Here is a 13,202-nt window from a genome sequence, read left to right as displayed (position 1 = left end):
AATGCTTTGGCAGAAGTACCTGGTGAGAAGCTGTCTGCAGGAAAGAAGTTTTATGAGAATGCTGAAAGGTTGAGTGTGTGCCTGTGTGCTAAAATCAGGCTTAGAATATCTGTCTTATAGCATAACTATAGAGATAGGCTGGTACACAGAAGATCCTGTTGAAATATTTTAAGCTTTACAGTATGTCCTTTAGAATGAAACGCTGGACATAAGCATTAAAAACCAATAGGAAATGTTCGAATTCAAGATTATTGTGAGCTTTGCCTTCACGGGTTTCCCTAAAATCTTCTGCCTTGCATAAAAATAAGAAAGAAGAAGAAGAAGGGGGAAATAGCACGGAATACGTAGGATGGAGTGACTAAGGACGTGCTCCAAAGGCCACTTGAGTCAATGGCTGTGTTTACAGAAGGATTTGGTTCATATTCTGAATTTCCTATCCAGAATCTGCACAAAAGGCAAAGGGGTGATTGCAATACCAATTTGCAGAGAAGAGTCTGGTCTGTGTAATCTCATTTTAGTACATACTGAATAAAGGGGACTTACAGTACTACTCTATGGCAAGGAGCACGTGGCAGGCCCTTGCCCACAGCTCGTCCCTGCAACACACAGGGTCTTTCAGCTTGAGTATTTCAAGGAAAGGATGAAATGTGTAGGTAGACATAGACATACATATAAGCATTTTTACATAAACAGAGAAATTACCCCAGTACCTCCCAATTTTTCAGTCTGTATTTCTTTGCCTTCAATATTTCAGAGCCCTATCTGTTCTGTTTATTGCTATTTCTAACTTTTGGGAACCTAGTAACAGTGCTGTTTGGTGCAGATCAACAACTGACTAAATCAGAACTATGCAGTGTAAGATCCAAAGACTGCCTTTAGACCTCTTAAAATTCAGTCTGTGGTATTATACTTCCTTAGCAAATATTAAAAAAATAAAAGTACTAATCCTTCCATATGCATATAGACTTATATATTTAAGCATACATGCATGCGCAGGCATACACAGAGAAAAGAGTCAGAGACAGATTAATGTCAGGTCTGATCACCTTTTAAAATAATGCCCCTTTACATCTCTCTGGCACTGTAAAGAGTCCTTAAAAAGGGAAGATACACAATTTACATTAATTTTAATGCCATCTCAGCACTGATGAGAAATGTAAAGGGGCCTTAGAGTAACAGAACCAGCACAACGGTACCACTGCCACACTTGCTCTTCACGTTTTACAGATATTTGCATTACAAATGAGATTCCTTAATTACAGGTTGCATTCTAAATAAAACAACATTACAAATATTAAACTGTAGAGAAGCAATGGCTGGCATATTGGAACAAGACCTTAAGGGTAGATTCTGATACAGCCAGACTGTGAGTGACAGACTCACACCAAGCCATGGCTTCTTCCACAACAGGGCTCAGTGCGTTTAGTACTTAAGTATTTCTCTCTGATTATAAAACCAGCACAGCTATTCTAACATTTTGTCCACTGGTTCACAGTGCAGAGAAGCACAGGCAGCTGAGGGAGCACCTTTTACCCATATACAATGCCTAGCATAATAAAGCCCAATTGTGTTTTGGGGCTGCTAGTCTCAATTCAGAGAAGAAAGAAAAAATAATAGGTATTAAGATAAATCAAATAGCAATTCCTACTTTATACATACTTGACTTTGCAGAAATTATAGCCTTTTATGCAACATATATGCTTAGGAATCCTAATGGAAATGTATGGCTGCATCTTGTCAGACTAAAGGTCCATCTAGCCCAGCATCCTGTCTCCAGCTGTGAGCTGGCTGCCTAGAAAGGAGTGTAAAAGCAGGGCGAGCGTACAGCGATGCTTTCTCAGAATGCTCCCCTAGTCCTGAACTTGTGGTTCAAGGACTTTCTGCACCAAAGCTTAACAGCTCCTGATCGATTTTCTTTCCATGAAGAGTCACTTTTGAGCATATGTATATTTTTAGCAACATTACCTCCTGCTCAAAGCTTCATTACATCTGGGTGAAATGTCTATCTTTGTTTTGAACCTGCTAATTGCTATTTCCACTTCATGCCGCCTAGTTCTTGTACTGGGAGGAATGACGAACAGTGGTTCCCTGCTCACCTTACAAGATGCTCCGCTTCTGAAGATTATCCTGCAATAGATCATGGGAATGTACTGTATTTTAATAGGACACCTGTGATACTGTATGTGCTACAGCAGACAGAGTGAGAGAAAGAGTGGTTTTCACAATAATCCTATTCTTAGGGTCTCATAACTTCAAAGTTGAAACTTGCTTATTGTATTCTACAATAAAACGGACATAGTCAAGTTTAGAGGGGAGCTTACATCAAAGGTAACTAACAAAAACCAATGTCTCCTAAGTGACTACTCTTAAGCTATCTGAAGTTAGATTTTTTTCTATATCTGATTATTTTGATAGAAGGCTGTTAACTTTTTGGTGTCTCTTGGTAAATTAGGACTCATGTATTTTTGTATGTCTAACTCATTCTTTTCCAGTATCTTTTTTTTTTTAATTTATAAATGGAAGAAAGAGTTACATTTCTTTTTCAGACACAAGCCATACCATATACCATATTGCGTTCTACTTCTCTTGAATAAGAAACAGGCTTGAACAGTTAGTCATTTCCAGTGTCTGTCAACTAGATACCAGTTCAGTAAAATGAGCCATTTTAAACTTTCAGGACTGCCATTTTCAGCAGCTAGAACTTGCATTCACTGCGCACTGCTCTCCAGCAACTTGTCTGGAATAAATCTGTTTATTAAGGATTTACAGAGCTCTGGAAAATATAGCAACAAGTCTGTGACTGCATTCATGCTCTTCGAACCCACACAACATATTGCGAATTCAGTATAATTTTAACCTGCATTCCTAAAGTGTGATGAAGGTGTGTTTTGTTCTGTTGTCTTTTTTTTTTAATGTCTCACTCCCCTTTTCTCTTCCTGTCCTACTCTCTACTCTGTCTATTGTATCTTGATGTCTCTGACCATCAGACTCTTAGTGGTCTTTTATCACATTCAGTTCACTTGATTGTCTAAAAGCCTCTCACTCTCGTGGAGGATTTTCTTTCTCCATGTGCTTTTGCTCTCACTGTGTGCTTGCTTTCTCTCTCTCTCATACCTGCTTCAGTCTCTCCCAGTTAATGATTATCTCCAGTTTCTCATCGTTCCCCACTCCTTTTAGAAGACAGTGGGATGGTCAAATAAGTATCTGGGAAGCCATGCCTTGGGCTAAAATAGATCTATCCAATCTCTGAGTGCTATAGTTAAAAAATTGGGAATGGCATCTGCTGTGGTCATTTTATCCACAGACTAAATGGAAACACTACAAGCCTCAATGATGCTATTGATTGTCAATTACCTCTTAACTGCTAATCTGTACACGATACTGGCTTTGCTTTATTGATTTTTATATAGAGAATGTTATATTTTAGAAATAGTTTTTTCTTTAAGATAACATAAAATATTACAGGTTCCTTTTTATTTCCTTTCAGACTACGTAGTGAAAATTGGTACTTGGTCCAGAAATCTCCAGAGACCATATTATACACAAGGAGTTCATATACATCTGTGTATGAACGTTTCAGTTAACAGTTTTTTACGTTGGAATTATATGTACTAAGGCATGCATACACACACATAAGAAAATCTGTATGTAAACTTCCTTGATTTCAACCATTTTCAAAGGATTTGTTTCATCTGAAAGGTTCTGATTGCAAATTTTATGCAGACACACATAAATGCTGCTGTGTTTGGTTAGGGGCAGTGCAGAAAAAAACTGCGGTCTCACAGCCTATGTGTACCTTCAAGTATTAACTCATTCTGTAGTTTGCAGCATGGCAAAAACTCATAGACCTAAATCCAGCAGTCTTGATATTGTCATTTCTTCTTCGTTATTTGTGCATTAGTATCTACTAGCCAAAATTGACATCATTGTATGCTGAACAAACACACAGCAAGAAACAAACCCTTCCCCTGGAAAGTTTTAGGTCTAAAGGGTGAGATTTGCAAAATTGCCTAACAGAATTAAAAGCCCAAATCCTCATTTTCAGTTTGTGACCTTACCTTGTTGCAGATTTTTAAAAGGCAAGGCATCCCAAAAAAAGCAACAAAAAACAGGGGAAAGGCAGGATTAATACGACAGTTTTACAGGCAAGGAACTGAGGCACAGAGAGATTAAATGATTTGCACAGCGTCACTCTTGGAATCTGAGCACTGACCTCAATTCTCCTGAGTCCCTCTGCACTGCACTACCCACACCACCAATGCTCCAAGTTTTCACGTAGCCTGTGCCTTGTATGAAACACCCTTTAAATCTTCAAGCCCTAGCCATCCCACTTACATTTTCACTGTTAACGTCTGCCTCACTGGGGCAGCCGAAGAGTTCTCGTCTCAGCAAATTCCCATCATATTCCAGGAATGTCAGGTACAGGTTGCGGAAAAACTCCACGTGCTTGTTTTTCACTCGCAGCTTCTTTGGTGAGTTCCAGTGAATCACCTCAGAGGGAAAAAAAGAGAAAACACATCCTGCTGTTAGAATACAGATATGCTTTATCTGCTGTTTTTATGTGTGTTCAGTTCACTGCCCTCTTAAAAACAAAAAAAACAACCCCCAAACTACACAGACTTCCTTCTGTCTTTTTATCAGAAAGGCTTTGCCATGTCTTTCACAAGTAACTGCATACTCTACATACAGGTGATGTGCTTTGAAACTCCTCCATAGGATAACCTGCACGTTTGAGTTGGTGTGCTGCTCTAGTTTGTGATGCAGCACCTCATAAATGCTGCCACAACTCTAATCCCAGACCTGACAGGTTATGGACTCTGTTCAAGAAGGTGGCAGGACACAGGCCACAGGGATGTAGGTATTAAACATTAATCTCAGATTTCCACATGACTGTTTCAGCTAATGAAATTGGTTCACTGTTTCACGCCAGACACTCTTCTCTGGTTAGGTATTGAGAAGAAAAAGCTTAAAATTAATTCCTATGCCCATTTACACCCTTCAAAAAGGACTGAATTTAATCTGACTTCCTTTTCACCATTGCTACATTTCAACAAGACTGATCTCAGTTGCGTTACACAACACAGTGATGCAGTACAATGCTTCACCCTTTGAATTCCAATTTCTAGCAGGTATTTAGCCTCTGCTAATGGGAGATGACTCTCACACTGGCCTAGATTTAACTCTAATGCTGATATAAAGGACCTGATTCTCATTTACATCAAGGCAACTTTGCACTGCTGCCAGTGTGAATGAGAATGGGGCCCTAAGGAAAAACTAAGAGGGAGCCAAAAGTGGCTTGCAGGAATGATTTCACTTTATAGAGGCTATATTTTAGGCATAAGGAAAAAAAACCACCAAATGCTTTGTATTCAGTTTTATTCCTGTGGCTTCTAAAGAGATTAAAAAAATTCTCCCTTGGGAATCTTTCTAAGCTAGGAGTTCTGAAGGTTCTCTGAATCCATTAAGTTAATTGCGTGAAGGCACCGTGTCACTCACACACAGCCACAGAGCTGCAACGCCAGCTGCCGAGCCGGTCGCATGGCAAGCTTTGCTCTCAACATTGCATTTGTGGGAGGGAATGCACAGAGCTGAAGTGCAGCACATCAAACAGAAGCAGCCCAGAGCAGATGAACGCAGTTCCCTTAGTGTCAACAACACAACTCCACGGGAACAGGGAGCCCTCTGAAATCACACTATCTTGCCGAATGAGTGGAATGGAGGAGGAAAGAGCAGGACGTAGCTTGAATTCTTCCTGTACTAACTTGAGCAAACAACATAGTCTCTCCACTGCGTATTTATACTGCCATAAAAGCTATGGCACTCTCTTCTACATACCGAACACCAATGAAAATATCTCCTGATAGGGAAAGCTTTATCCCTTCCTGGGATTTCACTGCTGAGGCTACTAGGATGTCAGAAAACCGTACGTGCTGTTACAGAAAAGCAACTGTAGGGAAAAAGGTCATTTCAGAAATTGGCAAATCACTTTTTCCAGTTATAGGAACACTTTAAATCAAGATCATGATGCATCTACACACTGTATAAATCTGGGAAATTATTTGGACAAAAATACTTGGTGTAGATATTTTTCCCAGGTAATGCTACATTCTTTGCTGGTTTTACATTTGTCCATAAGTTGGGTAGTGTAGCTTAACTGTGCAATAACATGTTGCTGCAACGTGTGCTGAAAATACAGAACACCACAGAGACAAAAGGAGCTTTAGGTAGGTTAGGACATAAACTTAAGATGACAGAGTTCCTCCACTGAAAAATGGATCTTCAAAATCTCCTTTCTTTGAAAAGAACGTGACATATTTCATCCATTGCATTTAACTGCAGCAAAAGGCATTAAATGCATGCAAAAAACCCTCAACAACTGAATCCTACCTCAGGGAAACAGGCACACGTAACAGAAGCACAGGGCAGAAGGAACCTAAAGGGCTGCTTAACAGTTTTACAGGGTACTAGTATGCATTTTTACAAGCAGGCATAGAATGGAAACTGTCTGCTGGTAACTTGCACTTATTCAAGAGTGGATCAAAGAAAGCTGAGAAGCTGGCAAATGGGACAAAAAATACTGGCTAAGAAAAATCTTCTGTGTGTTCTCCCTACTACTCCTACACTTCATGTGAGCTTCCTTTTGGATGTCTTCATGAGCATCCTATCCCCCTGCTGAGCACTCTGACCACTCACCCTGGGGATCATGAGCACAGAAATGGCTAATGATGATAAACTCAGTAACTGTTACGGGACGGGCTCCCTGGTGCTGCAGGAACTTCCTATCAACATAACACTATGTCACATCACAGCCAAGTACTGGTGTTGATGCCTCTACCCAGTTGTGTGGGGGATGACGTCAAAGCCAGACAACTGCAGTTGTCAGCGTAGAGGCTCTTTGCTGCCGTGCTTCAAAATCTGTTGTGTGTGTAAAAGCTGGTAAATGTCAAGGGGCTAGCTGGTGGTTCAGATCTGATCAGATTTGAAACGTGTCAGGATGCTGCATGTGTACAGATGTCAAGGGAGCCTGGAGTGAACTGAAGAAAGCTGAATGGAGCTGATGACTATCCAGAAAAGCTGATTTTTTAATCAAGAAAGACAGCACACGCCAATGCAGCTAAAGAACATCAAGGAACTATGCAACCATCTGGATGACCTGAGGTAGGAAAACCACAAAACAGGTCTAGCGAAAAAGTAGGCTGCTTTTCAAATGTAACATGATTAGATAAATACTATGTGATATATGAAAGCATAACGAAGAACAGGAGGTTTCAAAAAGCAACAAGAGTCCTAACCATTGACATAAAAACACTACATCCAAAGACCATATTCTTTTTTTGCTGTCAGCCCACAAATTCACCTTCAGTTCTGACTGTAGCTGTCTGATTTGGTCTATTGCACCATCAGTTACAGCAGGCCAAGACATCCTTGCATAGCCTGTCACGGGCATCAGTGAGGTACACGATGAAGACAACGGGCTGCACAGGCAAAGTTATGGCCATTACGTTAAAAACTTTATTGTGGGCAACAATGAATCGATTGGAGAAAAAAAAAAATCAGTTGGAAAGAGACTACAGGGAAATCAGAAGGGAAAAAAAGTCAAACTTAGAATCCACTTTATTTGCAAACTGAGCAAGTGTTATCTCAACATTAAAAAGAGAAAGTGAATCTAGAAACTAAAAATCTCAGTACCACAACATCCTCTTTCCAAGACTGAATAGCACCATAATACTGTGTTTATTTCTTCTTCTATTTTCCCTCCTAGTTTCTAAGCTCTTCCAAAGTTCTGTTGGCTTACAGAGGAAACAACAGCTAGAACATATAAAATTCCAGTGCCATTATCTGGGTGGACACCTCAGGAACAGTGCTACCCTTCAGGCTGCCTCACGGATCCTTCCCACTCTTGATCAAGGCCTCCTGAGAACTAAGAAAAATATGCTCCTTAATCTTCATTTAGCAATTTAAGTACTGAAAGATCAGAACTTAAAATTCCACATCTATTTAACACTTGGTTAGTCGTCATTAAGCAACTTGGTACTATCTACATTTCTGTTGATACCATCCTAGTTAATCAGCAACCGTTACCACTCACTGATTATGCTCAGCCAGCCTCCTGGAATACTTCCATACACTTGTGACCTAGTGAAACAGACTAACTGCACCAATAGTTCCCATTTATTCACCAGGTTCTGACCCAAAGCATTCAGATGATGACACAGTTGGAGCCTCGTGGACTGGCAACGGGATCTGAGATGGAAGGTAACAGAGGATGTTATATGCTGGTTGAGTGTAGGAGAGGACTCTAAAGTCAGCTATCTGCATGGAAATACACTGAAAACAAAAATCCCAGCAAACCTCCTTAGGTTACCAGCTGCATTGTCCTCCCTGGGGAGATTAAATATTTTGAATCTGATGTTCAAACCACTAAACGATAAGTTTCAACACAACATTATTTCTATAGGTACCTTTATCCATTTTTCCCTGAAGCACCTTCTCCCTCCAAAAGAAGTACTTGGCCAAATGTTTCCTTAACCACAATCTCTTCCATTTTTTACCCGAAGACACATCTTTCTCACTCTGCTTCAGCCCTTACGAAATCAGAGAATACAGGATATCTTGTATACCTACATACCTACTTTCCAGGCTGAACGGGTAAAAAGTAAGAATAAATTAAGCTTAAATTTAAGCCTAAAGAAGTTTAATTTTGCAAAGCACTGAACAGATATTTTTAATTAAGCCCATGAGCATGTCACAATTTAGGTAAATAAGTAAAAGTGGTATTTTGTAGATGGGGAGCTTTCCTGCTTAAAAACTCCTTGTTTAGGCAACCAGACAGTTCCCACTGAAGTCAACAGGAGTTAAACATTCAGCAAATCTGCACAGTAAAGCCACCTATATATGCCACTTTAATGCCATCTCATAGGCTTTTTTTGAGACATATATTATTGAAAAGTTTAAATATGCCCTAAGTCACTCTGCAAACAAGCACCACGTGTAACTTATACCTAGAGAAGTCTGGAAACTTCATTTTTAAATTGCATTTTATCAGAAATGAATGGTTTAATAAAAGAACCAATTTCCTCAGAAAGGATCATATACTTCACAAAAATTTCATCAGGGAGGTTTCAGAGTGATATTTCTGAACTACATAAGTGGAAGAGACTCACGCTGGAGTAGCTAGCAACCCAGAGGTCCAGGCACTGCTTTTGGATGTGGGATTCAAATCCCTGTCCTGCCTGATTTGGTGCCCATGGTCCCAGAGATTACTTTTACTCCCCACCTTACTGCCTATGCTGTATGGCAGTAAGCTGACAGACTTGTCCCTGTCTTGTACTTTTCAAAGTTCTCAGTGTTTCCTCAAAAGGATTTGCAGCTCTCCCTTCAACTCCTGTACCAATGTTTAACGAGAGGCCTCCTGCCTGCAAAAACACCCCTAAAACCAGCTCTCCCTTTTTGGCAGAGTGGAAGCACCTTACTGTCTCCAATGTTCATTCAAGGGAGGGGTATGTTTAACCCTCTTGAGCCCTTACTCCTCTCAGTGTAGCTCTTCCTTGGTTGGCATTAAAAGGTGTAAGGTGGCAAAATGCCAGAACTGCTGCAGATCAGTGCTGAGGTGCTTGGACAGCATGGGGTAGCTCAGGGACTGGGACAGAAAGAGGTGCAATAGGTCATGTTCAAGGCAGATCTGAAATGATGTATCTGGGTTATGGACAAGCTGTTTAAACTTTTGTAAGCAATCTCATAAAGTCGTCCTGGTGTGGAGGACATTCCCAGGGAGGACACAATGAATCATGTAACACAATTTCAGAATGAGGAATTTATGAGATTCATTATTTATCTATCTGCTAATTCAGTATGAGCTGTGTTCAAAACCAGTTTGGAAAGCCATCAACAGGTTTTAAAGCATTTTCCTATTTTGAGGTGGGGGAATAAATTCTAATAATTTGATACATTGCCATTGAAGAGTCCAGCGTCTGATTTTTGTGATTGTGAATTACCAGATTCTCTGTGTGTAAATAGCATCTGTATCCTTGACAACCAGACTTCTCTTCATGACTGACTCATTCAATGAGGTCATGATTCATTGTCAGAAGCATCACAATTCATTACCTTCTTTCATAGGATTTTTCTTGCCATTTGGTTTGTGCCAAATCATAGTAATTGAGATTTCCTTACAGACAGGAACAAACTATTAACCAAAAAGGAGAGCAAACACAGGCCCAACCTAGCAAAAGTAATGCATAAATGAACCTCAGTTCCAGGCAGATCCCCACAGGCTTTGAAGCCCAGCAAGGCATGGTCCTATAGCATACATGATTGTCCATTGACATTGTGCGCTACTGGGGACCATGTGTGGAGCTGAGATAAGCAAGATAGCGGATGCCTGCACAGAATGACTATTAGCACTTCCACATCTTTTGGCGAGTCTTCAATAACAACTCCTGAGTGTTTCTCCAAGGAGTAACAAATGCCATGCAAAAATAAACACCTCTGGCCTTTAGAGACTGCAGTTGGCTCACTTGGCAAAAAGAATTAAATGGCGTCTGCTTCCTCTTAGCCCACTGTTTGTTTTCCATTAAAATTGTTCATTTCAAGACATTCTTGACTGATGCAAAGCATCCTTACTACAGGTGCCCTTGGGGTGGGGAAAGGAAGATTTCTGTAAGTCTAATTTGTTTACATAAGTTTTGGTTCCATATGCCATGGACAGCAGAACAAAGCCCACAGACTTCAGTCTAGTTGTGTACAGTGTGGCCTCTAGCACTATATAGTATGACACAGGAAGTAAGTAAGCATTTAGATGAATAAAAATAATAAAGTAGTCTTACATTGATGTTGCTTTAGATGGATATAAAATTAGTGGTCACTAACAATGCAGAACTTGATTATAAATATTTCTGTTCTTCTTACGCCTTTTCTGAAAGATCCCCATATGCAAGTCCTTCCAAATTTGTATATGCTGCTCAGCTGCAGCAAGGAAGTAGAGTTCAGCAGTAGTCAAACATCTGACCTTCTCTAACATAAGACAGTACCAAACAAAAAAAAAAAAATCGGTAAAATGGATAGAGATGCAACTTAATGTGGACTATAAAGAGAAAAAAGTTATTAGAATCCTCTCCAGGCAATATGAAATATTCAAATGCTCCACAGTCCTGCAAAAAGTATGCCGGTCATCCTATGTTTGCATGAATGTGAACAAAGCAGCAAAGAAGTGTGTATATATATACACACACACATACACACACACACCCCCCCCCCGAACAGCAGCCAGCCCTGGGGGGTCTAAGTTTATTTGACACAATGTTGTGTGTAAGAGATGACAAATCCTCAAGTCCCATGGGCTTTGAGGCCAGATGGAATTAAATCAGTGCCTTTTCAGTCTGACATGAGAAGTGCAGTCTGATTTGACTGAGGAATACTTGACTAGGCCAGCTTTACCTTGGAATTTAAACCTCTCCCTGTGTTTCCTTCTTTCCTACGCTATCCTTCTTAATCCTCCAGTACAAACTTCACAATCTGTCTCCCTCTTACCCTGGTGGTTTCTTTTACCTCGTTTCTTATTATAGTCTTACCATGAAATACAGCATATGCCAAATACGTTTTGTCATACCATTTATATTAAATGCCATGGAACTGACTAACTTTGGTGATTTTAACAGTATATTTTCTAACTTGGGCTAAGAACATTTGTTGCTTTTTTGAGAGGACCACATACCAAACCAGCTCGTTTCTTTTCAGAACTAGAATTTTGCTAATTTTCATAATGCAAATTCACAACTTTAATTGGTTTATGCCTTTTTTTTAATTGTATGAAGAATTTTAAACAGTGCTGCCTGAGGGCCAGTTCTTTAACTGCTGAATATGGGAAGAGCTTTATTGAAACCAGGGGGCTTATGTGCACTAGATAAGGCTCTGGTCTCTCTTTCAAAGCAAAGAATTTCAGCCCCAATTCTGTATTTAGGGGATATAATTTTAGCAGTGTGAATAAGTCCAGTTCAGCTGAAGAAATTGCTTATGTGTCTGCATCCCTTGTTGAGTTAAATATCTCAGACCAGAAAGCTAGTGGAGGATATTACACATCTTAGACCTCATTGCCTATGCTGTAATGGAACTGACAGCGTGATACAATATATGGTAATAAACAATCAAGCCTAAGTTCTACTTGTAAACATAAATTTGTTAATCAACAATGAAGAAAGGATTCAATTTATTTTTAAGATAATTCTACTAAATGCTTACTTGTAGGTGTTACATATGAGCTAGATGTCCCACACCTGAAGCAGATTAGTCAATACAGTCATTGGAGCCTAAAGAGTGATTTGCCTGATTAGTCATCAGATGTCTACTCTGAGGTGAGCTTAACCAGTCTCCAAAACTGCTCACAGTTCAGCTGCCCAAATACAGATGTACAGCAACACTGAAAGCACCTTAGGGTTATCCTGCCCGCCCATCAGTTGCCTTGCCAAAAAAAGGGTATTGTCTCCTTTAGGTCTGTGTTGTATCTACCAGTCCCATACAGATATCTGAGAGTATCTATGGTGACTCAAACTGTGTTTAGGCAACTGAACCAAGCCCTAGATCATCAGTTATTAGCTTCAGTATCTTCTTCTCACGTAAACGTATGTGTCTTAACTTTGTGCTGAATCCAATCTGACTGTCTCAGCAGATTATATGAATTAACGTCAGCCTCTAATTCACAGAAAAATACTGTGATATCTCCCAGGTAGGAGGTGCATTTTTCTAAAATTCATCTTCTAGAAAACATTTTCTCTGCTACTGCATCTCTCCTTTTGTTTCAGGCCTTGCAATTGGTGTCATACATGATTCTCAACATGAGCACAGAACTAAAATCTCTACCAGCGCTTTGTTACAAGGCATAAAACGATGATGCTTTTAAGTCCCTGCGTTGATCCTGCCCTACAAACATCTATCATAAAACATTTAGTGATCAGTGTACTGATCAGTATACTGATCTAACTTTAAAAGCTGTCTTCCATGGACCACACCTGAATAGTTGGTTGTGAATACTTTATGTATGAAATTCAAGCGATACTGGCCAGCTTTGGCAGGTCAGTTAACCCATGTAGTACATCTTCTGTCTTTTGGGAAGTGCAGCTTTTGAAATCAGTGTGTCGAGGGTGATTGATTTTCTATATTCATCCAGTACCTGGTGTTCATACTGAACACTCCTGCTGTTACTCTAC

General features: G+C 39.9%; 1 protein-coding gene across 4 annotated transcripts in view; it reads right to left on the bottom strand.

The window, feature by feature from the left end:
• Nucleotides 1-13,202, bottom strand: part of LARGE1 (LARGE xylosyl- and glucuronyltransferase 1) — a 303,277-nt gene that overhangs the window by 38,738 nt on the left and 251,337 nt on the right. For all 4 annotated transcript variants that reach the window (XR_012775792.1, XM_075501659.1, XM_075501666.1 and 1 more), the window contains one exon: nucleotides 4,336-4,491. Coding sequence is in view for 3 of the 4 variants with exons in the window: in XM_075501659.1 (XP_075357774.1) it covers nucleotides 4,336-4,491 (156 nt within the window). In the remaining variant the exon portion in view is untranslated. The remainder of the gene's footprint in view (nucleotides 1-4,335; nucleotides 4,492-13,202) is intronic.

This window comes from Mycteria americana, chromosome 1 (assembly GCF_035582795.1).
Source record: "Mycteria americana isolate JAX WOST 10 ecotype Jacksonville Zoo and Gardens chromosome 1, USCA_MyAme_1.0, whole genome shotgun sequence".
Taxonomy (NCBI): domain Eukaryota; kingdom Metazoa; phylum Chordata; class Aves; order Ciconiiformes; family Ciconiidae; genus Mycteria; species Mycteria americana.
The sequence above is the reverse complement of the archived record's forward strand: the minus strand, read 5'-3'. Positions and strand labels throughout refer to the sequence as shown.